The 25,450-nt window shown below is 57.4% G+C and overlaps 16 protein-coding genes across 16 annotated transcripts; 8 read left to right on the top strand and 8 right to left on the bottom strand.

Moving 5' to 3' along the window:
• Positions 1-53: 53 nt before the first annotated feature.
• On the top strand, positions 54-679 carry SCHCODRAFT_02614111 (uncharacterized protein). The gene is made up of 2 exons (XM_050344640.1): positions 54-227; positions 286-679. The coding sequence occupies exons 1-2, from the start codon at positions 136-138 to the stop codon at positions 569-571; spliced, it is 378 nt and encodes a 125-aa protein (XP_050201511.1). The 5' UTR covers positions 54-135; the 3' UTR covers positions 572-679.
• A 553-nt stretch (positions 680-1,232) lies between these two features.
• On the top strand, positions 1,233-2,191 carry SCHCODRAFT_02685198 (uncharacterized protein; the record flags this gene model as incomplete). The annotated part of the gene is made up of 3 exons (XM_003034184.2): positions 1,233-1,458; positions 1,508-1,669; positions 1,797-2,191. The coding sequence occupies 3 exons, from the start codon at positions 1,233-1,235 to the stop codon at positions 2,189-2,191; spliced, it is 783 nt and encodes a 260-aa protein (XP_003034230.1).
• Positions 2,192-2,479: 288 nt separating this feature from the next.
• Positions 2,480-3,936, top strand: SCHCODRAFT_01149894 (uncharacterized protein; the record flags this gene model as incomplete). Its single annotated transcript, XM_003034183.2, has 3 exons — positions 2,480-2,838; positions 2,893-3,552; positions 3,602-3,936. The coding sequence occupies 3 exons, from the start codon at positions 2,480-2,482 to the stop codon at positions 3,603-3,605; spliced, it is 1,023 nt and encodes a 340-aa protein (XP_003034229.2). The 3' UTR covers positions 3,606-3,936.
• A 295-nt stretch (positions 3,937-4,231) lies between these two features.
• Positions 4,232-5,045, bottom strand: SCHCODRAFT_02184267 (uncharacterized protein). The gene has a single exon (XM_050342009.1). The coding sequence runs from the start codon at positions 4,833-4,835 to the stop codon at positions 4,380-4,382; it is 456 nt and encodes a 151-aa protein (XP_050201510.1). The 5' UTR covers positions 4,836-5,045; the 3' UTR covers positions 4,232-4,379.
• On the top strand, positions 4,821-5,947 carry SCHCODRAFT_02614109 (uncharacterized protein). Its single transcript, XM_003034182.2, has 4 exons — positions 4,821-5,259; positions 5,312-5,493; positions 5,544-5,629; positions 5,679-5,947. Exons 1-4 carry the CDS (start codon positions 4,899-4,901, stop codon positions 5,839-5,841), a joined length of 792 nt encoding a protein of 263 aa, XP_003034228.1. The 5' UTR covers positions 4,821-4,898; the 3' UTR covers positions 5,842-5,947.
• Positions 5,948-6,110: 163 nt separating this feature from the next.
• SCHCODRAFT_02614106 (uncharacterized protein) lies at positions 6,111-7,400 on the bottom strand. The gene is made up of 3 exons (XM_003033620.3): positions 7,235-7,400; positions 7,016-7,167; positions 6,111-6,966 (listed from the first exon to the last, which is right to left on the bottom strand). The coding sequence occupies exons 1-3, from the start codon at positions 7,385-7,387 to the stop codon at positions 6,285-6,287; spliced, it is 987 nt and encodes a 328-aa protein (XP_003033666.1). The 5' UTR covers positions 7,388-7,400; the 3' UTR covers positions 6,111-6,284.
• A 154-nt stretch (positions 7,401-7,554) lies between these two features.
• Positions 7,555-8,853, bottom strand: SCHCODRAFT_02614105 (uncharacterized protein). Its single transcript, XM_003033619.2, has 3 exons — positions 8,627-8,853; positions 8,418-8,575; positions 7,555-8,368 (listed from the first exon to the last, which is right to left on the bottom strand). Exons 1-3 carry the CDS (start codon positions 8,840-8,842, stop codon positions 7,738-7,740), a joined length of 1,005 nt encoding a protein of 334 aa, XP_003033665.1. The 5' UTR covers positions 8,843-8,853; the 3' UTR covers positions 7,555-7,737.
• A 192-nt stretch (positions 8,854-9,045) lies between these two features.
• SCHCODRAFT_02676049 (uncharacterized protein) lies at positions 9,046-10,310 on the bottom strand. Its single transcript, XM_003033618.2, has 4 exons — positions 10,130-10,310; positions 9,920-10,074; positions 9,185-9,871; positions 9,046-9,132 (listed from the first exon to the last, which is right to left on the bottom strand). The coding sequence occupies exons 1-4, from the start codon at positions 10,292-10,294 to the stop codon at positions 9,129-9,131; spliced, it is 1,011 nt and encodes a 336-aa protein (XP_003033664.1). The 5' UTR covers positions 10,295-10,310; the 3' UTR covers positions 9,046-9,128.
• Positions 10,311-10,510: 200 nt separating this feature from the next.
• Positions 10,511-11,005, top strand: SCHCODRAFT_02697606 (uncharacterized protein; the record flags this gene model as incomplete). Its single annotated transcript, XM_003034181.2, has 1 exon — positions 10,511-11,005. The coding sequence occupies one exon, from the start codon at positions 10,511-10,513 to the stop codon at positions 11,003-11,005; it is 495 nt and encodes a 164-aa protein (XP_003034227.1).
• Positions 11,006-11,059: 54 nt separating this feature from the next.
• Positions 11,060-12,533, bottom strand: SCHCODRAFT_02184174 (Ctr-domain-containing protein). Its single transcript, XM_003033617.3, has 6 exons — positions 11,985-12,533; positions 11,883-11,935; positions 11,528-11,708; positions 11,304-11,421; positions 11,214-11,246; positions 11,060-11,165 (listed from the first exon to the last, which is right to left on the bottom strand). The coding sequence occupies exons 1-6, from the start codon at positions 12,080-12,082 to the stop codon at positions 11,115-11,117; spliced, it is 534 nt and encodes a 177-aa protein (XP_003033663.1). The 5' UTR covers positions 12,083-12,533; the 3' UTR covers positions 11,060-11,114.
• Positions 12,534-13,390: 857 nt separating this feature from the next.
• SCHCODRAFT_02745213 (uncharacterized protein) lies at positions 13,391-14,816 on the bottom strand. The gene is made up of 4 exons (XM_003033616.3): positions 14,599-14,816; positions 14,395-14,546; positions 13,664-14,338; positions 13,391-13,611 (listed from the first exon to the last, which is right to left on the bottom strand). Exons 1-4 carry the CDS (start codon positions 14,800-14,802, stop codon positions 13,602-13,604), a joined length of 1,041 nt encoding a protein of 346 aa, XP_003033662.1. The 5' UTR covers positions 14,803-14,816; the 3' UTR covers positions 13,391-13,601.
• A 253-nt stretch (positions 14,817-15,069) lies between these two features.
• Positions 15,070-18,112, top strand: SCHCODRAFT_02614092 (FAD/NAD(P)-binding domain-containing protein). Its single transcript, XM_003034180.2, has 11 exons — positions 15,070-15,224; positions 15,274-15,323; positions 15,369-15,654; positions 15,725-15,983; positions 16,040-16,377; positions 16,495-16,832; positions 16,884-17,086; positions 17,143-17,345; positions 17,456-17,802; positions 17,855-17,948; positions 17,996-18,112. The coding sequence occupies exons 3-9, from the start codon at positions 15,479-15,481 to the stop codon at positions 17,625-17,627; spliced, it is 1,689 nt and encodes a 562-aa protein (XP_003034226.1). The 5' UTR covers positions 15,070-15,224; positions 15,274-15,323; positions 15,369-15,478; the 3' UTR covers positions 17,628-17,802; positions 17,855-17,948; positions 17,996-18,112.
• On the bottom strand, positions 17,692-19,945 carry SCHCODRAFT_02493870 (AAA-domain-containing protein; the record flags this gene model as incomplete). Its single annotated transcript, XM_003033615.2, has 9 exons — positions 17,692-17,805; positions 17,858-17,944; positions 17,992-18,138; positions 18,189-18,335; positions 18,391-18,480; positions 18,536-19,044; positions 19,096-19,509; positions 19,608-19,743; positions 19,796-19,945. The coding sequence occupies 9 exons, from the start codon at positions 19,943-19,945 to the stop codon at positions 17,692-17,694; spliced, it is 1,794 nt and encodes a 597-aa protein (XP_003033661.1).
• SCHCODRAFT_01122841 (uncharacterized protein) lies at positions 19,796-20,532 on the bottom strand (the record flags this gene model as incomplete). The annotated part of the gene is made up of 4 exons (XM_050341061.1): positions 19,796-20,025; positions 20,070-20,306; positions 20,370-20,421; positions 20,472-20,532. Coding segments are annotated over 3 exons (228 nt in total), but the record flags the coding sequence as incomplete, so codon positions are not given.
• Positions 20,533-20,925: 393 nt separating this feature from the next.
• On the top strand, positions 20,926-22,832 carry SCHCODRAFT_02663970 (Gpi16 subunit, GPI transamidase component; the record flags this gene model as incomplete). Its single annotated transcript, XM_003034179.2, has 7 exons — positions 20,926-21,115; positions 21,174-21,366; positions 21,415-21,806; positions 21,854-22,015; positions 22,066-22,113; positions 22,172-22,372; positions 22,435-22,832. The coding sequence occupies 7 exons, from the start codon at positions 20,926-20,928 to the stop codon at positions 22,830-22,832; spliced, it is 1,584 nt and encodes a 527-aa protein (XP_003034225.1).
• Positions 22,833-23,777: 945 nt separating this feature from the next.
• On the top strand, positions 23,778-24,755 carry SCHCODRAFT_02614085 (uncharacterized protein). The gene is made up of 5 exons (XM_003034178.2): positions 23,778-23,885; positions 23,944-23,971; positions 24,027-24,131; positions 24,392-24,493; positions 24,547-24,755. Exons 1-4 carry the CDS (start codon positions 23,869-23,871, stop codon positions 24,491-24,493), a joined length of 252 nt encoding a protein of 83 aa, XP_003034224.1. The 5' UTR covers positions 23,778-23,868; the 3' UTR covers positions 24,547-24,755.
• The last annotated feature ends 695 nt before the right edge of the window (positions 24,756-25,450 follow it).

Here is a 25,450-nt window from a genome sequence, read left to right as displayed (position 1 = left end):
GGGATGTATGCCCTCTATACAAGCGCTCGGGGTGCGGAGGACGACGCTTAACGGCCTTGCTCCTTCATCCACGATGCAAGCTCCTGCTTCGTTCTTGTTTTCTCTCTTCTACGGGCTCACCATAGTCCTGCTGCCATGTTCGAGCGCGAAGCCTGTGGCCGCGCTCGCCTTTCAATGCGACTTCACCGGATACCTGTCCGCTTACTATGCCTTGCGGGACTGGTGGAGTGAGTCCACCTTTTCCTCTAACCAGCGGAAGCCATGCTGATACACCACCGCGCGTAGTCAACTTGCAAGGTCCGCACCTCAGTCTTCATCCTTCGCTGGACGTCTGATTTCTGTCATCCAAAATGTTCCACGTATGCTCGCGATCACGGCCTCGAACTCGCCCGCCACGGGAAAAGCGCCATCGAAGTCGCCTCCTAGGATTGGCGCGCAGTGGAGATTCGTTACCCCGACGTCAAAGGGGCTGTCGAGGGTTCGGGTCCGTTTGGCACTTGACGATGCCATGCAGCTCAAGCCTCCCCACGACCTCACGAAAGCGAAGAAAGATATTGGGCGAGTCCGATGACCTATTATGATTACTCAGCTGCGATAGATTAATGTGCACAAGATAGCTGACTTTCGCTATATTGTATACGACGAGTTGTAGTTTTGCGGTAGACCGCCTTGCCACAACAGCATCTGACGCGTAGACACTGTCAACGCCAAGATTCGATATGTTTACACCTTCCAGCGTTGCAGAATATAGAGTACCAGACAGTGTGGTAGGCATAGTAGTCCGACAAGCCTTCTGCGCCTCAATTTGCTACCTAGGTGAATTTTTGCTTGTACATATTTGCGTTGGTAGGTCCACTCGGCATTCGCCGGATCTGCCTCTTGATCATGACTTCCATGCTTGTCCAAGTCGACCTTCATCACGGCCGTCCTCTTCAAGTTTCCTGCCTCCATGTGCTTTATGCGATCCATTTTCATCTGCTCGGCGGTTTATGCTGGCCTGCGCAGACAAGGGCACTGAGGCGATGGTAGATACTTTATGGCACTCCGCAATGGTGCGGTCCGAATCTTCATGAAAACCCGACATCGCCTTCCGGGAAGGTATATCCGCGTGAGCAATTGTCCCCATACCTTTCCATTTTCTGGAGTGCACGATATAAAAAGCGACAAGTTCTCGATGCAGAGCGCCAACTGCCATCCCTCTTCTGCCTCCAGGTGGCTCCGAGGCCACAAATATGGACTTGCCTCCTTCTTCCTGCTGTCCAGATTACCACGCTATCGCTAAGCACTTGCGAGCCGTCAAAACTGTGGATTTTACGCTCAAGGCAAACAAGTCACCACCAAGCGACTGGAACCTCTTCCACCACGTTTTCTGTCGCAAATTCTCGCGCAAGTTCAACCCAGCACGAAACTCAACTCTTTGTTTGGAGACCAGGCAGATACGCATGGGCACTCTCGCTGGTGAGTCAGATATTCTGAGAGCCTGAATCGACACTCATTGCCCGCGCAGGCCGTCATTGGCGTGAGTTGCCGCAGGACGAACAGTATTTGTGGCGAAAGGCAGCGACGAAACTTCGTCAACGTCACAAGGAGATTTGGCCCAACTTCGTGCATCATCAAACGACAGCCAGATCCAAGGAACAACGCAGCGGGGATGCGGCTAAAGAGAAAAGTGCGTACGATGCGTTTCCCCTGCGACTACGTAGGACTGTTCTTGTTTATCATGGTCATCATCCGAACCTAACTTTTCTTTCTTCCTTTCATCAACCGACTGGCTCGCTGATGCGGATAATTGACAGATCAATCCCGAGCTAAGCAGGCTGCCAAATCGTGCCCTTCACGAAAACTCACCAAGAGCTACCCAGCAGTGACCGTCACAATAGATATTCAGCGGATACGGTCTGCGGCGAGGACCTCATTTTCGGCGACGCCTCAAGTCCTCCGCGAGAACCTGTCTTATCGTCCCGACCCTGTCGATGCAACAGCTCCCATGACGGCGGAAATTGGTACTCCTCACCAGGATGAAGTACCGTCTGCGCCGGTTCATGGCAGCGTGCTGGGCGAAGGGACCTTGACTCCTTCTATCGCACTTCACCCTCTTGGACTCGAAGGATTTCCTGCCCTGTCGCTGCGGGACTTCGCCGCCACTCTACCGTACGCAGACAAAAATCCTTATGAATTAGCATTTCCCTAGCGTTAGCAAATGGGACGCATATATGCGGGATCTGATTTCAAGCCTCTGGCATGGCTTCAATGGATACGGACTTGATTCGCCACCATTTGAATCCAAAGTTTACAATCGTCCAAGCGTGGCACATCCTCCTGTCGTTCGTAGGGCAAATTGGGCTTGTGTAATGTAGATAGTCCCACACTTCATCCAACCTGAGGCAATATGATCCGGAGGTAAGGCTCGCTCAAATGGTGCAGGTCACATCTTTAGGCCGGATGTCACGTTGACGCTTCCTTGTTCACGACCATCACCATGGACTTGAGCTCCGCTGCGCACGACGTCTCTGCTCACAACTTGCCTTCGCCTTCTCCAGGTCCCCCCTCAAACAAGCGCCGCCGGATCGAATCCGACGATGCGGGGGACACCTCTACTCAGGCGACGCGCCACCCACGGTTTTGGTACCATGATGGCTCAATCGTCCTGCATGTTGAGAATACCCTCTTTCGTGTGCACCAATCCGTCATCTCCCTCCACTCGGAAGTCTTCGCCGACATGCTCGCTGTTCCACAGCCCGTCGGAGAGGATCAGTTGGAAGGGTGCCATATAGTCCGCTTGCACGATGACACTGCTCTCGATTGGGAGAAGCTTCTGGTCGTCCTGTACGACGCACTGTACGTCCCCTGCGCCCTCCCCTTTGTCTCATATCTAATTCAGCAGCCGTGCAGCCATCTGGAGAAGTTCCAACCCCCCAAAGACCACACTCGCGCGATCATAGCCTTTCTACCCGGACTCCTGCGCATCTCTACCAAGTACCGCTTCCGCGCCTTCCGTCAGAAAGCCATCTCCATCCTCACTACGCTCTTCTCGTCCGATCTCCCGCCCGAAGACGCGTGCAAGTGGAGGCCCTCCTTCGCGATCGAAGTCATCCAGATCGCGCGCGAAGTCAACATCCTCGAGGTCCTTCCCTACGCGTACCTCTGCCTCACCGACGCTCTCAAGGACTCCGACGACATCTACAAGCTTCCGCAGCTCGACTGGATGGATAAGGCCGCGGCGCTGTCTGGTATGATTGGCGTCGCGCAGGAGCAGGCGAAGCACATGTTCCCCTTCGTTTTTAACCGGCAGCCGGCTCCGGGCTGCAATGGCGTGGGGCCCACCGGCGGCGCATGCGTCTTACTGCACTTCAAGCGCGTACGGGACCAGCCGCATAAGACGTGGTGGTTCTACCCAGTCCAGTGGGGAAAGATGGGTGTCTGTCAGGCGTGCGAGGCGCCGATGCGTAGCACGTATCAGGAAGGTCGAGCGAAGGTGTGGGAGATGCTTCCAAAGTTGTTCTGCTTGGCGGAGAGCTGGGAGGACCTCAAGCGAATACAGAACTACGACGGGTAGGAGCTCTTTTTGCTGTCCAGTTTGTAATTGACTTCGTCTGCGCAGCTGAAGCTTACGACCTTCCGATGCGCAAATTGTTCCGAACTTTAACTCACAAGTGGTCTCGTTCATGTTTTCTCCTTGGAAGTTCTACGACGCTCATGACATTGACAACCTCATTTTCCTCCTTCGACTCTCCCATCACAGATGCATGGCCCGACACGCCTACCGTTTTCTGGAAGATCAGACGTCCTCTTGCATATTGACTCTTCTTTTGCGCGGGTGCATAGTTCGCCCGGACGGTACACGTACGCCTCGTTACTTATGGCATTGCTATTGATCTGTGTTGTATGCTCGAACGCCTCGGTCCCCAAATTGAACATGCCGAGGATCACTGCTTTGCGCGTCTCGCTGGGCTTCTTCCGCGACTACGACATCCTCAAGAGTCAGTCAGGCTGAACAAGTACGACATGAATCGGATCGCTTTACCGGCCGCGAGGTCATCAACACGACTCAGGCAGGCCGAACTTGGGACCGAGGGTTCTTTGAGGTCTGGGTTCGCCGCCTCGCAATAGACACGACCCTGCTGGGACCCTGCTTTTCGCACAGGCGGCCTCAGGAACTCGCCAACTGCCGTAAAATCGCACGAACGCCTCGCAGTCGTCGCGCAGCCTCGCGTATCGCAGACCATCGATTGCACGACCCTCTTTGCCAGTGGCTCGCCTGCCAGTGGGTGGTCGAACTCGAACCAACGATACTTCTCCAACCAGGCGCGTGATTTCCTCCGTCTCCCCGGGTGATGACTCGTGGCACGCGGAAGGGAGGGCTTTGATGCAATTATATGTCATCTTGCGCCTCGATCAACTTCCATTGAGCTTGGTGAACAGGATGCTCGCTTGTGGGTTTGTCGTCTTCGACTCGGCGCTCCGTTGAGCCTCAACCTCGAATTGCGAAGACAATCTACTCGCCGTATGTGGTCTTTCTCATTGGACCAGCACTCGTCCAGACGTGCACGCATAGGCTGGCAAGCAGACCACTTCCTGCGTGCAAAGGACGCGCGCGCTCTCGACCAATAGCCTTGGCTTAATTGCGCGTCATGGCAACATGCGTTCATCAATTGACTTCCCCAGCTCCGTAAGTTGTTCCGGCGGCTCACTGATCCTGCTCGCGGCCATCGGTCCACGCCTCTGAACCCTGCAGCCCGCGCCTCGCCACCGCCTCGTGCGTCCGCGCGCGTTTCAAATGCGAGGGCGTATAAAAGCTGGGCCCCGTCCTCTGCTTTCCCCACCGGCCTCGGCATCCTCGTCTCCCAACGACCACCAGCCCCCTCACAGTTCTCCAACTACCCTACCTTCTTTTCGTCATGCTCTCCTTCAAGTCCTTCACCGCCCTCGCCGTCCTCGCCCTCGCTGGCTTCACGTCCGCCGCGCCGCTCGCGCCCCTCGCGGACGTCAACGCCCACTTGGACTCCAGTGTCAAGGTTGGCCGTGGTCTTCCCAACGTTGGGGGTCTCCTCTCGCCGGTCACCAAGAAGGTCGGCCGTGACCTCCTCGACGTCGACGCCGCCGCCGACGCCGACGTCAAGGTTGGCCACGCCGTCGAGGCCAATGCCAATGCCGATGCGGAGATCGAGGTCCTCGACCTTGACCGCCGTCACGATGGCTCCCTCCTGAGCCTCGTTGACACCGCTATCGTCGACATCACGGTTTCTGCTCATGCCCTCAGTACGCTCTTCTTCCTTGCGTAGCGCGATGCAGCGTCTGACTTTGCTCCCAGTCTACCTCCAGCCCGCCAACGCCACGGTTGAGACGGTCACGACTCTCCTTACCGACATCAAGGTCACCCTCTCCACCCTGCTCGTCGACGTTAAGGCGCTCGTCGGTCTCGATGTCTCGGTTGTCCTCGGCGTCGTCACGGATGTCAACGTCATCGGCAAGGTCGTCGCTGATCTCCTCATCGTGAGTATCTCTTCTCGATCCTCCTGATATCTCGCTCATGTCTCCTTCAGCTGGTCTTCACTGCCCTCGGTGGTGTCCTCAACATCGTCGCCGTCGCCAAGGTCGAGGTCGTTGCCACTCTCCTCGCTGACATCACGTACGTGTCTGCCTCCTTCCTCTTACGTCGATTCTGACTCCCTCCTCAGTTGCATCGTTGGCGAGCTGCTGAAGGTCGTCTTCGGCCTCGTCGACGGTCTCCTCGGTGTTGTCGGTGGCCTCCTCGCCGTCGTCCTCGGCCTCATCGGCGCCATCCTCCCCATCATCCTCCAGCTGAACGTCAGCGTCCTCATCTCCGTCCTCGCTCTCTAAGCGGGTCGGTCGCATCTGCATTCATCTTCGGACTGTAGCATATTCACTCCTACCTAGTCACCACTAGTACTACGCCCTAATCCCAGGCTTCGAATTTTTTCTCATCTTTCCGTGTGATCATGAGAGTCAAGTCATTTTCCACATCGGCTTAGGCTCGGTTGGGTCTGCCTGTGCCGCCATCGAGACCCTTGTTCGATTGGTGAGGGTCTACTAAGTGCTGACCTGTGTATGTGTTGACTCGTTGTGTGCTTGCCGGAGGTGAACCTGCTGCTACCTCTACTTTATTCCAGCAAGTGTGTACGAACTCATTCGACAGTACGTAGGCCGCTTCCCCGTTGCTTGTTCAGTCTGTACATTGAAGTCTTGCATGTGAGGACTTCAAGGAGGGCGAAGATTGCATGCACCGAAGCTATTAGAAAGGGAAGAGAGGATTGTGATGTGCATCAAGCAGTATCTTGTTCGCGTAGCAAATCAGCCCAAGACGCGCCTATGCGGAAAATCTGTGGTAAGTCGCTCCAAATATCCTCTCTCCCCCCGTCGTAAGTTTCGCGTATGTCTTCGAGGCAAACTCTGCACAGCATCTCCCGCGCACTCCACCAGCCCTCATCATGCACGTCTTCGTAGTCGTCCAGGTAGTGCAGAACCTCCGGCCGCTCGGCGACCTGGCGAAAGCATTCCGTCGTGTCGCAACGCATGGTGCAGCCAGTCTCTATCGATTCGGGGATCTCGTACGCGAACGGGAACATGTGGCGGCGCTGTAGGTTTGCTAGCGCGTGCAGGCCCTGCAGGATCGTCGCTTTGTCCTGGAAGGAGAGTGACGGGTCGTCGAAGACAACGTAGGGCCGCGACATCGTGACGGCACTGGCGCAAGTGAGATAGGCAAACGGGAGCAAGGACGGCGCGCCGATCTCTCGGGCGAGGCTAATGGCGGCAGAGGCTTGCGCGAGGTCGGGTCGTTTGCGCATGGGCAGTATAGAACTATAGAATGAGGGGAAGTGACGGCCGAGGACGACGAGGCACTCCCTGCGGAACGCTACGAAGCGGTATTTGGTCGCCAGGCGAGTGATACCTATGAGGACGGGGAGCGACGCGCTGAGCGATTGCGTGTGCAAAGTCGAGAGGAGGCTGAGCAGAAGTGTGAGTAACACCCTACGTGACATAAGGAGGCACACACGAGGGATCGTAGAGTGCGTCCAGCAGAGATCGCCACCCTTCCGCGCTGTCCCCCGGGAGACGTACGACGGGACAGCCTTCCAGATCGTCTTGCGCGACGGGCTGGGGCACGGAGAGCATGTCGCGGAAAATCTCCGAGTTCACATTCAGAAGCTGGCAAAGAACAAAGTTGAGCCATATACGCAATCCAGGAGCAGTCCGGACGTGCCGTCTTGTGGACGCGGAACAGGCTATCCTCGACGCGTAGGACAATGTTTCCGTCGGAGTACCAGTGCTTTTCATCGTGTGTTCCATCCCCCTTGATCTCTGCGTCGACCTCGTCGACCTCAGACCTCTGGCGCTTGCGTGATTCTCCTTCGTGCCCGGAGGACATGGCGATACGAGCGAAGATGCGTTTGCGTGACGACAATACACGATGATCCACGTGAGCGTGTTCACTGTCACGTTCGAAACTCGATCTCAACACCGACTTGCGTCCAATGTACCAGTTTTCAAGGCCTCACGCACTACGAAATGCTTTCCGAAAGAGACTGAGATAGCGCCAGTCCCTACATCATTAAGGATGCGGTGAACATGAGGTCGTCCATACTTTACTTTTCGCAGTTCGAACAGCGACAACCGAGAATCATCCAATAATGTACACCCGGTATTTCTACAAAAACCCTTGAAGATGACTAGTAACTAAAGCACCCAGGTATCTTGATCCAACCCCTTACCCGCAGTCTAGTATAACTTGAACAACTTGTCTAACCTCGCCCAAACGGCCCGACTCCCCTCCGCAAAAGTAGCCGAGACACTCGCATAGCAGACGTCGCACAGCGGCGCCGGGTCCCCCTCCCCCAACCACGCCAGCGGCTCATCGACGATCAACCACACCCGCTCCGGCGCGTCGTGGTACCGCTGCGCGTGCGCCTGCGGACAGCACCGCCCGCCGCGCTGACATCTCGCAGACGGCGTGAAGCGGGTGAAGAAGCGGAACATGTGCGCGCGCTGCGCCCTGAGCAGCGCGAGCATGCCCCCGCAGATGGAGAGCTTGTCCGAGGTGAGGATGTCGAGGTCGTGGACGATGGACTTGTTGGACTCGGCGGCGTGCGCGGCGACGATGAGGTAGGCGAGGCGCAGGAGAGAAGTCGCGCCCGTCTGGTGCGCGAGCCTAATAACCGTGGTCGCTTCCGCGAGAGTCGGCCAAGCGACACCTTTCGAGTTCGGAGAGGGTGAAGGGAAGTAGGACGCGATGATGGACGTGACCTTCCGCTCGTACGTGTCCATGTTGTACTTGTGCGCGAGCTGGAGGAGCCCCGCTAGCGTTGGCAAGCTTTTCTCGAACGGCTGTGCGCTCAAAGTCTCGAAATATCTAAATGGTTGTCAGACAGATAACACCGGAAGCGGGTGCAGACACGCACGAGTCCGAATCATAGAGGGCGTCCAACATGGCATCCCAGTCCTGCTTGCTGTCGCCCGGAAGGACGATGTCCTCGACTCCCCAATTCTTGATGTCGTCCGAGTCGTCGCGGTGGTGGGCCAGCCGCTTTTCGAAGCTGCGTGAGTTGCCGACAAGAACCTAAGCGCGCGTTAGCTATGCGATGCGCGCCACCGATAGCGCACAACTCACCGAGTGATGTACCCTGTACGAGCAGTCTTCGACGCATAGCACGATACATCGCTCGCGCTGCAGCGCATGCGGCCCGAAACGTCCATCAGGACAGCGAGGGGCGCACGAAATACTACGCGTGCGGTACGCGTAGTACGAGTACCTCGAGTCCGTGTTGGAGGCGCTAACAGTGACCCTTCGCTGGACCATATGCGCGGACGACGTAGAGGCGGCCATGGCTAGGTGAGTGACGACTGAAGCGTAAGGGGGGACTTCCATTACATCCCCAGCTGTTTATATACAACCCGCATCCGAGACAAGCACCTGAACTCTCGGGAGGCAATGCAAGACGGGAGAAGCCACGTGAGACACAGTCCCCAGTCAAGCGGGTGCTAATCGCGCGGCTTCGATCGTGTACAAAGTCTGGGGACCAGGCGATGGGCGGCATGGAAACGATGCATTTAAGACAAAAAGGGAGCAAAAAGAAAAGCAAATAGCAAAAAAATACAACAACAGAGTATATCTAGCTGCAAAGTATGTATTAGCGACAGACATAAGCACGCAATGAACGATACTCACCAGCCACTTTCCGCGTCCTGCATCTGACGCAGCTCGTCCCAATTCTTGCCGAGGTGAAAGAGTTCGGGAAGTTGTTCCCAGATTTTCTGGCGGCCTTGTGCGAGTTCCCTGAGCACGATGGCCCTGCATGATTTGCAAGGTGGCTTTGCCCGCGTCTTGTCGGTGGGCCAGAACGAAGCGTCGTCGACGAAGAAGTACATGGCCTCTGGCGCCGCCGCGTATCTACTAGACTCATCCTGGAGAAGCGCCGCGCAGACAGTGCCCGAGTAGTTTCGTTCGCACGTCCGGTTGGGCCTCCAAATGTTTTGAACGAAAGGAAACATGCATTCCCTTTGTAAACGAATAAGTTCGAGCCGCGCGTGGTAGACGGAAATCTTGTCGAAGAGGGGGAGGTCTGTTGAGTATATTGCCGAGTGATCCTCGGCGCATGCCACCATCAGCAAGGCGCACGGCAGAAGTGACATCGCATTCGTCTCTCGTGCCATTTTGACCATATCGCACGCCTGGCCAAAGCTCGGGAGCTGCGCCGCAGGCTCATAGGTAGGCGAAGACACGAAGTGCTGGGATAAAATGGCCAGGCATTTCGCCCGGCAGTAGTCGATGCGATACTTGGTAGAGACGCGGAGCAGGCTCATCGCCGCGGTGAGCTTCGCGTCGAGGTCGAGGCTGTTGAGGGTGTCGAAGTATCTGCGGAGAGTCAGCACCGCGTCCAAGGCCAGGACGTAGATGACGCACGTGAAGGAGTCATACAGCGCGTCGAGAAGTTCGTTCCAACCTTGGATGCGATCGCCTCGCAGCCGGACAAGGGGGAATCCGTCATGCTCCTCTGCTTCGACAGGTGCTGGTAGGGCAAAGGCGTCTCTGAATATCTCAGAGTGCTTAGCTAGTATCTTCAAAAGCGATTCGCGTCAGAAAGGAGAACTGGACGTATTGTGTCATACACACCGAGCGATGCACGCGAAAGAGGGTGTCCTCGACGTGGAGGACAACAGACCCGTCATCATACCAGTGCTTCTCGTGTTGTTGTGGGGGGCAGGTAGAGGGATCTGTCTCTACTCGCGTATACTCAAGACGCTGACGCTTGCGAGGGCTGGGCTCGACGGAGGACATGTTGTGGTGATGGTCGAAACCAAGGCGCCCCTAAACCCGGGCCACCGGTCCGTTGCAATGCAAGTCACGTGCAAGAGATGTTCATCTTTGGGTTCGCGCGCTTTTATCCAACTCGCACCAGACCACCATCGTCTGAGAGCTTTGGCGCGTCCAGGCATAGAAAGAAGGACTTAACTTTGAATCATACCCTACGACTGACCAGACTTTGCCCCTGCAATGGCCAAATATCTCCCCCGCCACCTCCGCCAGAACGCGCCGCCACCGTCTACCTTCACCTCTGACGAGATCAACGCAGGCCTCGACCTGGTCACCCAGAATCACACCCTCCGCGCACGCGCAGATGACCGCCTCGCTGCGATCTTTGACTACGAGCGCGCCGTCTCGTTCATCAAAGGCACCACCCGCGCGCAGATCTCCTGTCATTCCAACCTGCACTTCCTACCACCCAAGGACCAGTTCGACGTCGAGGAGTACCCCCTCTTCCAAACAGCCGACCTCGGCGGAAGGACAAACAGTCTTGAGTTCGTCGCGCTGGTGCGCGTGGTGGATGTCGAGATACGCGAGCCGCACTCGCCTGAGCTCCTGAAGCTGTTGAAGGCAAAGTTCGGGGACGGCGCGCGAGACCCGGTGGCGTGGAAGAAGAGCTTGGATATGCCATGGGCGGTGGTCACGCTGGAAAAGGTGGAAGGGGGAAAGAATCCGATGCATTGAAGCCGAAGACGAGAGAATAGATGTACAGTTGATCCATTCCGTTCGCAGACCGAGAGTCGAGTTAGGAAATCGTAGGAGAGCGTGTATGGAGAGAAGAGCGTGAAGGGGCTTAGCAACAGCAGTCCTTCTGTACGATCTCGTTGTGGCCGACGGTATCCCACTGCAACTTCGTCAGCCGCGGGCATCTGAGTGGGATGTAAGAGCTCACCGAAGACGTGAAGTGTCCGACGAAGGCCCCAGCCTGCGATGACGGCGACGATCAGGCACTTGTCGACAATGAGTGTCTGAGCGCACGTACGAAGATAGCAAAGATGATCCCTCCATTGTAGTACATCGCGAGCAACATCATCATGTACCCCGCGCCGAACTGCGCGACGTAGAACAAGCTCCGGATGAGCTGCTGCACCAGCGTCGGCCTGCGAGTATCATGAGCATCGTCTACACGTCCGAAACCACAGTGAAGACGCAGGCCACCCCGTCTTCACCGCTGCATGCCCGTCCGTCAAATTATCACAAACTCACCTAAACGGCGCCACCCCCGCGCCCGCATCCAACTTCGCCGTCGAGTCATGGGCCGCGACGCCGTTGACCCGCCCATCGTACTCCTTCGCGATCCGCCGATCGTACTCCCGCGACGCGCGCCGCGTCCACTCGACGAGGATGACGAGGAAGAAGATGCCGACGATCGAGCCGGCGTAGTCCGCTGGGAAAGAGGGTCAGCGGACTCGCTTCTCACGGTGAGGTCGAGCAGGGAGGCAGATGGGCTGAGGAGGCGGATGGGCTAGGGAGGCGGATAGGCCGAAGCACGACTACAGTCGAAGAGAGGACTGCAGGCCATGCGCGCCCACAATCGATAGAACCGTAGACGTCTACTCACCCTTCGACCGGATATGCCACTGTTCCGAGATAAAGCACGCATCGATGGTGTTCCTGCGCGAGCGTCAGCCCCATGAGCCGCTTTCGACCACGAACCACACACCAGTTCCACATCATCGAGATCTTGCACGCATGCTCCGAGCCCGAGCCCATGCCCATCGAATCCGACGAGGAGGAGTTGCCCATGTCGCCCATGTCCATTGTGAATGAGTCTTCCTGATGTCCTTGACGCAATTGAGGAAATAAGAGTACGGGAGAAACAAGGAAAAGGCAAGGGGAGAAACCCAAAACCAAATTCTCACTCGAACAGAGGAAGGGACGTGCCCAGTGACTCAAATCACATTAATCCAGCTTTTATACGCACAGAAATCCTAGTATACATAAGGAAGTAGGCGCCCGGTCGTACCGAGCTGCAGGGGCATACGGATCTCTTCGGAAGCTCGTTGCTGACCATTGGGTACTCGTGCCCGATTTTCACGGCGACTCGTGCTTGATTGTACGGCGACTCGTACTTGGTTCCACGGCGAGACACGGGAAGGTATGCCGCGGCACCAGAAGGACAGCGGTTCGGCGCGGGAGACCAGGGTGCGACGCGAGAAACCAGGGTGCGACGCGGAAGACCGGGCGCAACGCGGGAAACGCAGGGAAACAGAACCAATCGCAGGCTCCCGCAAGCGATCTAGAGCGCAGACCGGGTAGATGCGGAGCTGATAGAGCGCTCGAGGCGATGGTGCGAGGGGCAGAAGTGAGGTTAGCGAGGGGCAGAAGTGAGGGGCTGTGGCGGTAGCGAGGGGTTGAAGCGAGGGCAGTGAGGGGTTGAAGCGGCGAGGGTGGCGACCAGACGTCCGATGGGCTGACAGGAGGAGCCTTGACGAGGGCGACCGCGGGTAAACGGATGTAGATGGCCCCGGTGAGGTGAGCGGGATGACGAGGGGCGGATTAGGGCGACGAGGAGGACGAGAGGAGGGATAGGCGCGAAAAGAGAATAGAGCAGCGAAGGCTAAGAGGCTTGATGACAATGGCGATGGTAGTGCTGTTGAAGATGCCGTGAGTACGAGAGGACGAGGCGCCGAGCTTGCATACGCACCCCAGCATCGAGAGAACAACGATCCCACATCAGTGTGCACCTCTGCCGTACGTCGAACTGGCCTGCAGATCCTAGAACACCTCAGTGCGAAGGAAAGTCCCAAGCTTCACTCTGGAAGAGATGCGGAGGAGAACGAGGCTGGTCGAGGCGAGGGGGCAGAGGGGGGATATCATGCGAGGGGAGGGGGACCCATGAGAGGGGAGGGAGGAGCATGAGGGCGGAAGCAAGGGGGAAGGTACCAAACCCATCGTGAGGCATTTTCCCCGCCTTATATAGGCCCGGGGCCGGGCGGCCGGGGCGCACGCGGCATTAGTGCCGCGAGCCTTTTTGCGATTGGCTGGCGCGGTTAGGTGATCGGCGCGCTGGTTCGGCGGGACGAAACCCTAAGTCCAACAGAGGCGCGTTGAGGACCTTCGAGTGATGATGTAGGCCGTAGGACACATCTTTGCTGCTGTTCGTTACTCAAATATGTATGCGAGAGAATCACAAGGGACTAGGATAAGGGGGCAGTACACTGGGCGAATGTGACAACAACAACAGCATGTACGGTAGATCAGTAGGGGAACGGCAGGATAGATGGCCGTCGCAAACATGAACACTTCACTGAGCACGTCTAGGCCCTTCACTGCTATGCTACAAGGGGCTAAGAAGGAGGTCAGTGAGCCCATGTAGTGCACAGATGAACGAGCACTCACGTCTCTGCGTCATAGTTCTGAACGCGCAACAGCTCGTCCCAATTGTTACCCACCCGGAAGATCGAGGGGAACATCTCCCAGACCTTCTGACGCCCAGAGTAGTACATATTGCACACATCCTTGTAACAATGCGCACAGAGCGCGCCCTTCGCCTCCTCGAACAGCGGCCTCCCATCGAGCCCGTGGTGGAATTGCAACGCATGCGGCCGGAGGAAGAGCATGGGGAAGCACTCGACGACGTCGAGCTCGCAGTCCGCGTCGCACAACTTTGCGTTCTTGAAGTTGTCGACGAAGGGGAACATGAGGGTGCGCTGGAGCTCGAGGAGGTTCTGGAGCCCGTTCAGCGCGACGGCTTTGTCTGCCACCGGGAGACCGGGACAATCGAGGATCATGTTCAGCTGCCCGTTATCCTGGTAGGCGACGGACAGGAATGCAAAGGGGAGGAGCGTCGGGATGTTTGCGTTGCGGGCGGCCATCAGCAGGAGGGTGGCTTCAATGAAGGGGAGTGGCCGGGCCCTCGTAGTCAAGGTCGACGTGACGCAGCCAAAGCTAGATAGGGAAGAGATGCACTTGCGGCGCAGGCTGACGAAGCGGTACTTAGTAGAGAGCGTCGCCACGTTCCCCAGCCGGGAGATGCAGGCGGGGCCCAGAAGGGACATAGTCTTGTCGAAGAACCTGGTGGAAGCACGGTGAAGAAGTCGTAACCAGTGGGCGCAAGTCGTAAGACGTACAGGATGTCGTAGAGCGCAGCGAGTAGTTCCATCCATATCCGTGGGGGATCGTCGGGAAGCCGTATCACTGGACAGTCATCGATCTGCTCCTGACCCGGGGGCTGGGGGATGCTGAACATATCCTTAAATATCTCCGAGTTGTTTGCCAGCATCTACATCTCCGCGTAAGCCTGGGCTCTAGAGAAGCTGAAGGGTTCCACGCACCGTCTTGTGCACGCGGAAGATCATCGCGCCCGGGGTAGATCCGACATAGAGCACGACGGATCCATCCTCGAACCAAAATCGCTGGCAGCGCGCAGGCGTTGATAGCGCATCTGTACCCTCCGTGTCCGTGCGCTGTCGCTTTGCAGGGACCTGAATATCGGAAGAGGGCGCTTGCGAGTCGGCTGTGGGAGCTTGGAGTGACATGGTGGCGGGGGTTGGGGAGGAATGATGATCGACGCCCAGGCGCGTCGCCATCACGTGTGCGTGGACGGGACGGCCCGAAGCGACCGAACTGCAACCGGCACAAGCCGACAACCTCAACTTGCGGACCACCACCATCACAACTCTGCCCCGGAGTCTCTGACGCACCGCGTCCTAATGACGCCCAAGGAGAGATCTTTCTGCGCTTGCCACCTCGACAACCATGAGGAGAATTGTGGGCCTTGTAACTCTTTCAGCCGAAGTGGGAAGGATGCCAACTCAGCGCGCCCTAGCAAAGAGCTTCGGACTCAATAGAAAGCGAGATCTACTGCGTTTTGGGCAAGCGATCGATATATCCCGAGAGTAACATGATACAAATCCTCCCGATGCACACAACGGAACGCCTATGAAAGCCTCAAGGGTCCGATGTCCCTGCCGAACGAAGTCAGCAGTGCGTCAGACACCCGCGAGCCATTTGTATCGGCCAACTTTAGCAGGAACACGCAGCTCTAGCAGAAACATCTGTTCGCGAGGTCAGAAGCTTGTCATATATATACTCGAGTATACCTCATGTTAACCCCATTCCCATGACAATCAGATGATCCCGACAGTTTCGGAGTCGAGGGACGGAGAGTACAAAAGGGCAGGGCGCCACTGAGTGTTGCAACTGTTTTCCGTGATGGAAGACGCGCGCAACGAGCCCGTCTGCATTGTGGGCAGCGGCGCGGCGGGCTTGATCACTGCGCACACTCTGATTAAGGACGGCTTCAAGAACGTGCAGATAATTTCGCGCGATGCGGGCCCCGGAGGCGTGTGGGCGCAGGAGCGTGTCTACGACGGGCTTTTCATCAATAAGTACGTTTTTTCTGCTTCTATATTTTCCCTGCTTCTGCGCTGCGACGTCGCAACTGACTTCTCCATCCAGCGTCAATGGCGAATACTGCTTCTCCTGCCTTGAGATGACCCCGGCCGACCCTCGCAATCCGAATCTTTCGGGCTTCGATATGTGTGCCTATATGACGCGCTTCGCGGAGAAGTTTCTCCAGGGGAAGATCGTGTACGATACGGAAGTGCGTCGAATTCGGCGTGGCGAGGGCGGGCACGGCTGGGAGCTCGATGTCAGTAGCAAGGCTGCAGGTGAAGATAGGGTCATCAAATGTGCTCGTTTGGTCCTGTGCTCAGGGGTACGCTCTGCTCGCTTCGGCTCGCCTTCTTGCTATCTGCTAAATGCTGCCTACAGGGCTGTCACGAGCCATCCATCCCGCCGAACCTCACGATGACGCGCGCCAAGGAGTCTGGCTTCCAAGGACGCGTCTTGCATACGTCCGCCTTCCGCAAAACCCTCGACGGGATAGGCCCCGAAGGCGCGGCCGCCCTCGGCCGCATCGTCGTAGTCGGCGGCGGTAAATCTGCGCAGGACGTCTGTGCCTACTTCGCGCGGCGGTCCATCCCGGTGACCATGGTCTTCGAGAAGGCGGACGCGTTCATATCCACGTCGAAGCCGCTGCCCGAGTTCATCCGTAAGAGCCGCTTCCTGGGCATGCTATCGCCCCACATTCATCTGCGGACCGCGCTAGAGTACGTCGAAGAGACTTTGTTGCTGTCTATAGCCCTTTTCTTCTAGCCCACCCGGCCCATGCCCCGCCCTCCTTACAGCATATTATTCTCTACAACTCAGCTAACATCCCTGACCAGACGATTCCTCCACACCACCTGGCTCGGCAGCAAGCTCGTGCACCTCATCTGGAGCGCCATCGCGCAAAGCTCCTACGCCGCCCAAGGTTACCCCGCCGACTCCCCCATCCGCAACGCGACGTCTATCTTCTGGAGCGTTCGCACTAACGACGACGGGCCGCGGCGCGATGACCATTTCCACGCGCTGGTGAACGCCGGGAAGATAGAGCTGAGGGCGCCGAATCGCGCGATAGGGTATTACGAGGGTGGCGTCGTGCTGGCGGATGGGGCCAAGGTCGCGGCGGATACTGTCATCTTGGGGACTGGGTATACGTCGTCGTGGAAGGGCTTGTTTGATGGTGAGCTCATGCGGATGAAATTCTTGGCTTGACATGCTAATAGAGCCGCAGATGAGACTGCAGAAGACCTAGGCATCAACCGCCATCCGCCCAATCCTGACATCAACTTTGACCATGAATGGGACGAGTACCGCTCGCTCGACAAACCACCAGGAAAACACGCCCCGTCGGAGCTGCCAGCCTCGTCCATCTACCGCGGCCTAGTCCCTGCCAAGAACCTTTTCAAAAGGGACTTTGCAATCAATGGCGCCGTGGTGAGCTTCCTGTTGCTTTCGTCGGCATGTCACCCGAGCTCAAATCCTCCTTCAAGTTCAACGCCAACAACGGGTACTGCTTCGAGGTCTTCGCGCACTGGATCTCGTCGTATTTCCTAGGAGATCCCTTGCGACTCCCATCGACGACAGAAGAGGCCATGATGCACGCTGAGCGGCAGTCTGCGTGGCTACGGAAACGCTACCCGGACGAACTGTTGTGGGTCAACGAGTCGTACAGCAGCAATGTGACGTTTTGGGCGTGCGTATTCTCTCGTTTCGCTCGATTCTCTCTCATTCCCCTCGACCGTCTCTCATCCCCCTGAGCCGTCGTGGCCAAAATCTCTGATGCTGACCCTCCTCGATGCTCAGGTGGCCGCAGCACGTTGACGACCTTCTCGAGGATATGGGGGTCCCGATATTCAGGAGCGGGGGGAACTGGCTGACATGGCCAATCAAGGTCATCGACATCAAGGAGATCGCAACGTTGTTTGAGGAACGGCGAGCCTTGCGGGAAGCACGGCAGGCAAGGGGCGAGCGGTAGTCTTCGCACGGCTTAGCTGACAGGTCGAAAAGTACATACACTGGTAGTACAACAACGCGAGGCTCTACGAGTCCTTCACGCCACTGGTCTCGCGCCAGCGGACGAATTTTTGAATCACTTCAGGTGTGATCTGACGTTTCGTCTTCATGGCCGCCTGGACAAATGCTTCGTGCGGGACCTGGAGAAGATTAGTGTCAGACGTCGGCGTGTGATGTTCGAGATAGACTGACATATTCTGCGTTCAGGTCCCTCTTCATTGTCAGCAGCGCCGCCTCCTGGCAAAGGGATGCAATTTCCGCGCCAGAGCAACCGTCGGTCTGGGCTAGCATGAGCTCATATATGGCAGAGGCGTGAAGTCCCATACCAAGCGTGCGATCTCTCCAACGTTGAGGTCAGGAGCGGTCTGCATGCCTGCCGTCTTGATTCTGAGGACAGCCTGGCGGCCCTCTTGATCGGGCGGACCAATGTAGAGAAGGCGATCAAGGCGTCCAGGTCGCATAAGGGCAGAGTCCTGTAGAGCGTTACTTACCGGAGAAATGGCATGGGAGCCGATGGACTCACAAGCACTTCCGGACGATTTGTAGCGCCGATTATCGTGACACCGAGCAGTTCTTGTACGCCGTCCATCTCGTTCAGTAAACTCGTAAGGACGCCTTCGTGGGCACGCGCGTCTGCGTCTCTTGATGTTGCGAGAGCGTCGATCTCATCCTGTCAAGACCATCTTAGCTCACGATAGAAGGGAGATGCGATGAAAACAGTTTACGAAGAAGATGATGGCGGGGGCTGCAGCACGGGCCCTCCGGAATATCTCCCTCACAGCCCGCTCGGACTCGCCGACATATTTGTTGAGAAGCTGCGGAGGTCATTGCGTTAGCAAGAGCCTCGCTATCCCACCACAATCAACGTACCTCAGGACCTTTCACTGCAACGAAGTTCACGCCGCTCTCGCAAGCACAGGCGCGAGCTAGTACTGTCTTACTACAGCCCGGCGGCCCATACAGCAGCACACCTTTCGGCGGCTTCACGCCCAACCTCCTGAACGCATCGGGGTGCTTCAAGGGCCACTCGACTGCCTCACGCAGACGCTCGATCACGGCGTCCTGCCCTCCAACATCCGCGTACCGCACGCGAGGAGCCTCGACGAAGAGCGAGCGCATCGCGGAAGGTCGGACGGAGAGGAGGGCATGGTCGAGGTCATCGAGGGTGATTTGGGGCTCGGAGCCGGAGGGGGAGGCCGCGGAGAGGTAGCGCTTGATCGCGGCTGTGCCGGCTTCGCGGACGACGGAGGAGAGGTCAGCGCCGACGTAGCCGTGTGCGCGGGCAGCGAGGGCTTGAATGTCTCCTGGTCGTATCTGGTTTGGCGTCTTGGAAAGGAGAATGCGGAGGATGTCAGCACGAGCATCAACGTCGGGGACACCTAAGGAACAACGGTCAACAAATTGGAAGAAGGCCTCGAGAGGTGGCGGACCTATCTCAATCTCTCTATCAAAGCGCCCTGGGCGACGAAGTGCAGGGTCGATCGCATTTGGACGGTTCGTGGTAGCCACAACGATGACCTGACCGGCATCGTCGGCCTGCACGCCGTCCAAGAGCGTAAGCAAAGTCGCCACCACGCGAGCCTCCACTTCTCCCCCTCCGTCTTCGCGCCTTGGTACTAGCGCATCGACCTCGTCCAGCACGACGATGCACGGCGAGCGAGCGGCGGCGTCCTCGAAAACAGCCCGCAGTCGACCTTCGGTCTCGCCATGATACGCGGACGAGAGCTCCGGACCATTGACCACGACGACGGCAGCACGCGCAGCCGCAGCGATCGCGCGCGCAAGGTGCGTCTTCCCCGTACCGGGCGGACCATGCAACAAGAGACCGCGCGGTGACTTGAGGCCTAGCGAGAGCAAACAGAAAATTGATTTCAGCCCGACCCTCGCGGTAAATACACCCCCGCATGCGAGATGCAGATGAGGGTGAACATGCCACACGCACCGAAGTTGCGGAAGAGATCCGGGCGCGTGAGCGGGATCTCGAGCAGATCGCGGATTTCTGCGATCTGTTTACCTAGACCGCCAACGGAAGAGTACGCGCTTTGGTCCGGGGCCGCAGGGAGGGCTTCTGTAGCGGGCTAGGTGGGCAATCAGTGCGCGAGATAGGTATCGGACAGATGGAATACTCACTGGTGCAGCGTGCGCGGGAGGGTCGGCTGGCCCTATGCTGACAACTGTGTCCCATGAGATGTAGCCTAATCGCGGTGTCGATTGAATAGATATGTCGCCCAGGTCCTTGGTAATGGCGTCCACGGGGTCGGAAGTAGCGCCAGCCGCCATAGACGACACGGCGAATCGGCGAAGTCGGCCTTCATAAACGACCTCGAGCACCTGCTTGTTGGTGATAATTTTGAGATCCACTAAACCGGGATTAGCGACGAACAAGTAAAGTAGAATAGCGTACCTAGATGTTCGCGGAGTAACAAAGGTAGCCAGTCCCTCTTTCCATCGCTAGAAGCTACCTTGGAGGCGGTCTTCCCGCCCTGCGTTATCTCCCTCAGCTTCAGCGTTTTCACCTCGATGGCGTCACGGAGCGATGGAAGTCCCGACGTCTGCGGCGCTGGGCTGAGAGGAGACAGCCGAACGTGCGCGCCAGATTGAATATGTGCTGTCAAAAGCAAGGATTGGGAGACCAGAATAGCTGGCAGGAACGCGCTTAAGCGTGGTATACGCGATCAGGTGTTGGCAGAAGAGCGACACTCACAGTCCGGTGACAGGTCCTGCGACGGCCAGACTGTGCCTATCGCAAAGGAAGCCTTGCAGCATGTCAGAGAATAGTCTTCCGATTCAGTTCGTTGAGATTTACAGGTGGCAGCCCCGCCTGTGCACCATAGATGGCGACCACGTCGCCCGTCGTGAGTTTCGCGGCCTTCACCACATCTGCATTCAGAACGACACGTCGTGCGGTACGATGCGGTATCCTCCCATTCTCCGGAGAGGTGACGACGAATGTTCGTGAAGACAAAGAAGCCATGAGGGGGGTTTCGGGAGAATGGGAAGCCTTCGGGATGAGGGCCGTTGAGTGAACCGCCAATTCGGTGGAAGCATGCCATGCTATAAGCATCCGCTCACCAGGTACAAGTGGTTGATGAGGTTCTATAATTCAACCACCGGAAGATCATGCGATCCAAGGGCTGCTATTGCATGAATGAGGTTTGTGACACGAAGTTCAACTTCAGATTCGAAAACTGAAGTGGGCGCACGTGGGCGGCGCGTCCGTCACGATATGTCACGCGGATTTGGTCACATTTCCAGCAGCCATGGTCAACTGCTGGCGATGCGTCGCGGTCGTCTTCGGCGTCGTCGCCGCCGTCGCTAGCAACGAACTCGCAGACGAAGCATTCGAAGAAGACCTCTTTGTTAAACCCCTTCCAGATGGCAAAGTCCTGTCTAAATTCACGTTCAAGACGCTCCTGAAGGGCGCGACGCCGAGGCGTCCGTCTCAGCCAGGTCTTGATGATGACGAACGTGAGCACAATGACCCTGCAAGGTGAATGGCGGCTCACAGAAGACTCAGCCCAACATTACACGCTGTTCCCTCTTGCCTTGGGCAGGGTCATTCGCGAATATGCCGTCGACGAACTGCACTTATCACTGAACGCGGGGCACTGGCAATACGAGCGATGGGGTATGCCCGAAGAGCCGAACGTGGGCACCGGTGCAGAGCTATGGGCCTGGCTAGCAGAGGAGGACCCAACAACGTGCGTGCACTGCTCACAGACGCGTCCACGGGCTGATGATGTCAACAGACTGGACGCGCGATGGTCTGGCGTTCGCAACGCCCTAGCTGGCCTATTCTGCGCAACTCTGGGAACCATGGACGAATGGCGGACAACTTCCCCTGCTCTGACGTATCCCCCGGAAGGCGGCCTTCCTGCTTGGAACGTCACGCATCATCTGCGCCACGCTACTCTACCCTCCGAGCACGTCTGCACCGAAAACCTGACGCCATTCCGGAAGCTCCTCCCTTGCAAATCTCGCTCTGGAATTGCTTCATTGCTCGACCCCCATCACCTCTTCGACGGCGACTGGCACGGCTTGGGTGTCCACGTCCGATGGATACCCGAGGAGGGTATCGAAGTGCGTCTCACCGCTCAGGTCGTATCGGACCTCTTTCGTACTTTGAATACGGACAAGCGAGGCGAGTCACTTATCTTGCGGCTTCATGCATGTGCTGACGCTGCCCAGACTGGTCCTTCCAGACGTTGTTCGGCCGTACGATAGAGAAGGCTTGCCCTGTCGCCGGTCGTAGCACCGTCAGGGTGACCCTGCCCATACATGAGCCCTATCAGATCCACCCTGAGCCTACGCTGGTGAAGGACAACCTTGCTATCTACGAGGTGGCCCAGGGTATGCCTTCGCACATATTCCCAGTGCTATCTTGACATAATGTGCCGCAGGACCTGTCCCCTTGGACGTCGATATGAAGTGGCCTATGCCTCAAAACTGTGCGTATACTTCATGTAGCTCCTACTGCAACGCTAGGCGTGCTTACGACATTCTCAGGGCGTGCGTCGAACAACGCGTCGCACCCTCTTTCTATCAGACGGGCACTTAGAGGGTTCAGTCAAGAACGCGGCCAGCTATCCATCGTCATCAAGAACGAGCTCCCATCGGAAGTGCGCCTGCGTTATCTGGAGACGCTACCTTGGTTCGTCCAGATGTACCTTCATACGATGCGAATCGAGTCGAACGGCGTTCTTCAAGGTGAGTCACGATCATCGTTGCTATCTCCTTTTCGATCGTAATAACGAACATGGTCAACGCAGACGATCTCCTATCCGACATCTCTTACATTCCCACCATCCCACATTCGCGTCCGACCACTTTTCAGGCTACCCTCGCTCTTCCGGCATCGAGCACTACGGAGATAACGTTCGACGTGACGAAGGCATTTTTGCGATACACTGAGCACTTGCCCGACGCGCAGCGCGGCTGGGACCTGCCGCCGGCGGTCTTCGTCCCCCTCGACGCCGATCCGGGTGTTTTGCCACCGACGCGTATCTACACCCCTATCCTCCTCGTCGACCTCGCCACGCCCGACTTCAGCATGCCCTACAACGTGATCATCCTCAGCTGCTCCCTCATCGCCTTCCTCTTCGGCAGCACCTTCAACCTCTTGACGCGCAAGTTCGTCGTCATCCGCTTGGACCAGGCTCGTCGATAAGTGGCGGGCGTGCGATAAGGACGCCGAGCACGATCGTGGGCACAGGGCGAAGATCCTTCCGGCCGCTCGTCGCGCACGGTTGTGGCCCCCCTCGGCGGTGTCGTGGCGCTCTCGGGGACGCTCGTCGCCCTCCGGGAGGCGCGGGGGGCCGTTCGTCTGGCGCGCAAGTTGCCGGGGAGATCAGGAAGGTAACTTACCCTCATAGCACAGCTCCTGTAACGCCGCCGCCACACAGCTAGTATGTTGCTTGCTTCAATGCTAGTCCCGGCGCTGCGCACCGAGTACAGAGGTCCAGGAATAGATTGGGGCTCTAGTGAGCATGCGCGTGGCTGCGAGGAAGTCGATGCAATGGGCCATCGCACATACAAGGATGGTGTCGCGCATCGCACGCTGCTGTGCGTACGTGGATCTCACAGCATCAGACTGGGTCTGCGAAGTGTGAACGTTGGCGCTTCTCGCTGACGGGGCCATTATCGATGGGCTTATGGGCTGGTCGCGGGGCTCCGCTGCTGTGGCATGGAAGAGCCAGCCGAACAATGGCGGCTTCTTCATCTGTAGATACTTCCAGCGCCACGTCCGTGACTCGACATGGGTTAAGCAGAGTTTGGAACTCGCAGGCGCGACGCGTTCTTCCCAGCGTCCAAACCTGGTGTTTTGAATCCGGTCGAGCGGGACATGTGGGCTCGGCTGGCCTCACGCGCTAGACCAAAGCGGATATATGGCGTGGGGAGGAGCAATTAGCGTAATTTCCCTGTGGGCATAACGTCGCGAAAGGTCCGCTCCGGGCGCGTGCGGCGGGTTCGTGAGCGACCATGGGCTGTGATATTCGCATTATGACGCGGGCTTCTATTGACAGGGCAGCTTGATTGTGACTCGGGGGAAATTTGCTCGCGGTATATAAGGCACCGGCTCTTCCCACTGATGTTCCCCTACCGCCCGTTGTTCTCTTCGTCCCTTGCTTGCCCTGCCAGTCTCGCGTCTGCGCCACGTTTCTTGACTACCTATCACCTCATTACCCTGGGCACTCCATAGCACAATGTGCCAGCAAATAGCGTCAGTCCTTTATTGTGTTGCTCATAGCGAGTAGGTGACTCATCGACTACTCATATAGCGAAGGGACGCGTTGGACGCGATGCGGTGTGAGTGTTGCGCCACATATGCGATTGTGGCGAGCACGTACTCATGGCCTTGCAGCACTTCCAGCGGCACCTCGTCGTCGCCATTGTGGATTGCAACACAACACGATGCGAGCGAAGCTACTACCACCCTAAAGGTTGCCGAGAACCCAGCTGTGCACGGGTGAGTCACCTGTTCAGAACATGCTCACCATACGACGGGTTGCTGATGTATTCCCCGTCCTGCTCGCCTCACATTGCGCCTATTGCCTTCCGCCGAACGCGTACGCACGTCACCTGTGTCGCCTCCGGATGCACGCGAACGTCGTGCCCACTCGGTCGCGCGCTTGCCTTTCCGCCGGACGCGCCTGACCGCCCTTCTGACCGCGACTCCCGCCAATCCGTCGATCCGTAACGCGCACATGCCTGATCTCGCTGTGGTAGAACTTCGGTCCCGAAATTCAGAAGGACATCGACGCCGTCGACGAGTATTGCTTTGCATGCCGTGCGGCGCAGGCAAAAGCGGAGGGCCGACCACTGCGCTAGGTCAGTCATGCGCGCGATGTGTACGATTTACCCGCTCATCCAGTCTTCCCTAGCGCACACGAGATGTGCATGAGGCATCTCGCCTCGCACATGTCCTCCCGCACGAGATGCGCCGGGTGGCCATCTTGACGACTTTGCATGACATTTGAGCTTCAAAACTGCACGCTGGAAACGATACCCTGTACAATAGTCACTCACCTTGCTTTCCGCCATGTCAACCGTGTATAATCATCTTGCAATGAACGAGCACGTCGCTTTCCGATTGGGACTCCGCAGCGTATAGCCAACATGCGTCGAGCGTGTGTTTGATCCACAACAAGGCGTTTTTGTTGGAGTAGCAAAGTCTGCCGTACAACTCAGCAGACGGAGGGCTCGGCGGACATCGGAAAGCGCAAGACGACGTGATCCGATGGGGCAAGCCCTGAGCAGAGGATCTGAAGGTCGATGATGTAGGCGCCGTCGACGTAAACGATCTCGCGCGTTAGGCGTGCGCTTCGGCGCAATCTCGTTGAACCATGAGATGAGATTGAGCGATGCCGATGCAAACGTAAAAGAATCGTACGAGGAACGTGGTCCGTATTGTCCCTACCCAAAACGAGGCGGAGCGCCGGTGAACCCGTGAGATTTTGGCCGAAGATACCAGTCGACCGCAGACGATTGTTCAAGGATCAAGATGCAAGGAGGGACACGGGGTAGAGGGCAGAAGGACACCCAGGTGCGTTGGCAGGGTCATTTCTCGCATCTTGAGCGGCCTGGAGTAGCGTTGAGTCGAGAGAGATAAGCAAGTTCGCCTTCGAGGGAACTGGTCAGAATCCGATATGAACTTGAGACGAGGCGAACCCTTCTACGTGGCAGGATCGTCCATCCTCTTCATCGAGAGCTTCATGGCTCAGTTGGTCGCTATACAGCTGATGCAAAGTTCACACCTATCCTATAGCCTGAGTCCATATCGCCGTC

The sequence above is a fragment of the Schizophyllum commune genome (assembly GCF_000143185.2).
Source record: "Schizophyllum commune H4-8 unplaced genomic scaffold SCHCOscaffold_3, whole genome shotgun sequence".
In the NCBI taxonomy this organism is placed as follows: Eukaryota; Fungi; Basidiomycota; class Agaricomycetes; order Agaricales; family Schizophyllaceae; genus Schizophyllum; species Schizophyllum commune.
The sequence above is the reverse complement of the archived record's forward strand: the minus strand, read 5'-3'. Positions and strand labels throughout refer to the sequence as shown.

Excerpts from the sequence above, each read along its gene's own strand:
- SCHCODRAFT_02614111 (XM_050344640.1), top strand. The coding sequence starts at position 136 with ATGTTCGAGCGCGAAGCCTGTGGCCGCGCTCGCCTTTCAATGCGACTT. Across the intron at positions 228-285 it reads TGCCTTGCGGGACTGGTGGA|TCAACTTGCAAGGTCCGCAC; the intron begins GTGAGTCCACCT and ends CACCGCGCGTAG.
- SCHCODRAFT_02184267 (XM_050342009.1), bottom strand. The coding sequence starts at position 4,835 with ATGCCGAGGCCGGTGGGGAAAGCAGAGGACGGGGCCCAGCTTTTATAC.
- SCHCODRAFT_02614109 (XM_003034182.2), top strand. The coding sequence starts at position 4,899 with ATGCTCTCCTTCAAGTCCTTCACCGCCCTCGCCGTCCTCGCCCTCGCT. Across the intron at positions 5,260-5,311 it reads GGTTTCTGCTCATGCCCTCA|TCTACCTCCAGCCCGCCAAC; the intron begins GTACGCTCTTCT and ends CTTTGCTCCCAG. Across the intron at positions 5,494-5,543 it reads TCGTCGCTGATCTCCTCATC|CTGGTCTTCACTGCCCTCGG; the intron begins GTGAGTATCTCT and ends TGTCTCCTTCAG.
- SCHCODRAFT_02614106 (XM_003033620.3), bottom strand. The coding sequence starts at position 7,387 with ATGTCCTCCGGGCACGAAGGAGAATCACGCAAGCGCCAGAGGTCTGAG. Across the intron at positions 7,168-7,234 it reads TCGAGGATAGCCTGTTCCGC|CTTCTGAATGTGAACTCGGA; the intron begins GTCCACAAGACG and ends GTTCTTTGCCAG. Across the intron at positions 6,967-7,015 it reads GACGCACTCTACGATCCCTC|CCTCCTCTCGACTTTGCACA; the intron begins GTGTGTGCCTCC and ends ACTTCTGCTCAG.
- SCHCODRAFT_02614105 (XM_003033619.2), bottom strand. The coding sequence starts at position 8,842 with ATGGCCGCCTCTACGTCGTCCGCGCATATGGTCCAGCGAAGGGTCACT. Across the intron at positions 8,576-8,626 it reads CGTACAGGGTACATCACTCG|GTTCTTGTCGGCAACTCACG; the intron begins GTGAGTTGTGCG and ends ACGCGCGCTTAG. Across the intron at positions 8,369-8,417 it reads GCCCTCTATGATTCGGACTC|ATATTTCGAGACTTTGAGCG; the intron begins GTGCGTGTCTGC and ends ACAACCATTTAG.
- SCHCODRAFT_02676049 (XM_003033618.2), bottom strand. The coding sequence starts at position 10,294 with ATGTCCTCCGTCGAGCCCAGCCCTCGCAAGCGTCAGCGTCTTGAGTAT. Across the intron at positions 10,075-10,129 it reads TCTTTCGCGTGCATCGCTCG|ATACTAGCTAAGCACTCTGA; the intron begins GTGTGTATGACA and ends TCGCTTTTGAAG. Across the intron at positions 9,872-9,919 it reads GCGCTGTATGACTCCTTCAC|ATACTTCGACACCCTCAACA; the intron begins GTGCGTCATCTA and ends GACTCTCCGCAG.
- SCHCODRAFT_02184174 (XM_003033617.3), bottom strand. The coding sequence starts at position 12,082 with ATGGACATGGGCGACATGGGCAACTCCTCCTCGTCGGATTCGATGGGC. Across the intron at positions 11,422-11,527 it reads GCGGGGGTGGCGCCGTTTAG|GCCGACGCTGGTGCAGCAGC; the intron begins GTGAGTTTGTGA and ends TGATACTCGCAG. Across the intron at positions 11,247-11,303 it reads GGATCATCTTTGCTATCTTC|GCTGGGGCCTTCGTCGGACA; the intron begins GTACGTGCGCTC and ends CCGTCATCGCAG.
- SCHCODRAFT_02745213 (XM_003033616.3), bottom strand. The coding sequence starts at position 14,802 with ATGTCACTCCAAGCTCCCACAGCCGACTCGCAAGCGCCCTCTTCCGAT. Across the intron at positions 14,547-14,598 it reads TCTTCCGCGTGCACAAGACG|ATGCTGGCAAACAACTCGGA; the intron begins GTGCGTGGAACC and ends GCGGAGATGTAG. Across the intron at positions 14,339-14,394 it reads GCTGCGCTCTACGACATCCT|GTTCTTCGACAAGACTATGT; the intron begins GTACGTCTTACG and ends TGCTTCCACCAG.
- SCHCODRAFT_02614092 (XM_003034180.2), top strand. The coding sequence starts at position 15,479 with ATGGAAGACGCGCGCAACGAGCCCGTCTGCATTGTGGGCAGCGGCGCG. Across the intron at positions 16,378-16,494 it reads CATCTGCGGACCGCGCTAGA|ACGATTCCTCCACACCACCT; the intron begins GTACGTCGAAGA and ends ATCCCTGACCAG. Across the intron at positions 16,833-16,883 it reads GTGGAAGGGCTTGTTTGATG|ATGAGACTGCAGAAGACCTA; the intron begins GTGAGCTCATGC and ends ATAGAGCCGCAG.
- SCHCODRAFT_02614085 (XM_003034178.2), top strand. Across the intron at positions 23,972-24,026 it reads CGCGTTGGACGCGATGCGGT|CACTTCCAGCGGCACCTCGT; the intron begins GTGAGTGTTGCG and ends ATGGCCTTGCAG. Across the intron at positions 24,132-24,391 it reads GAGAACCCAGCTGTGCACGG|AACTTCGGTCCCGAAATTCA; the intron begins GTGAGTCACCTG and ends TCGCTGTGGTAG.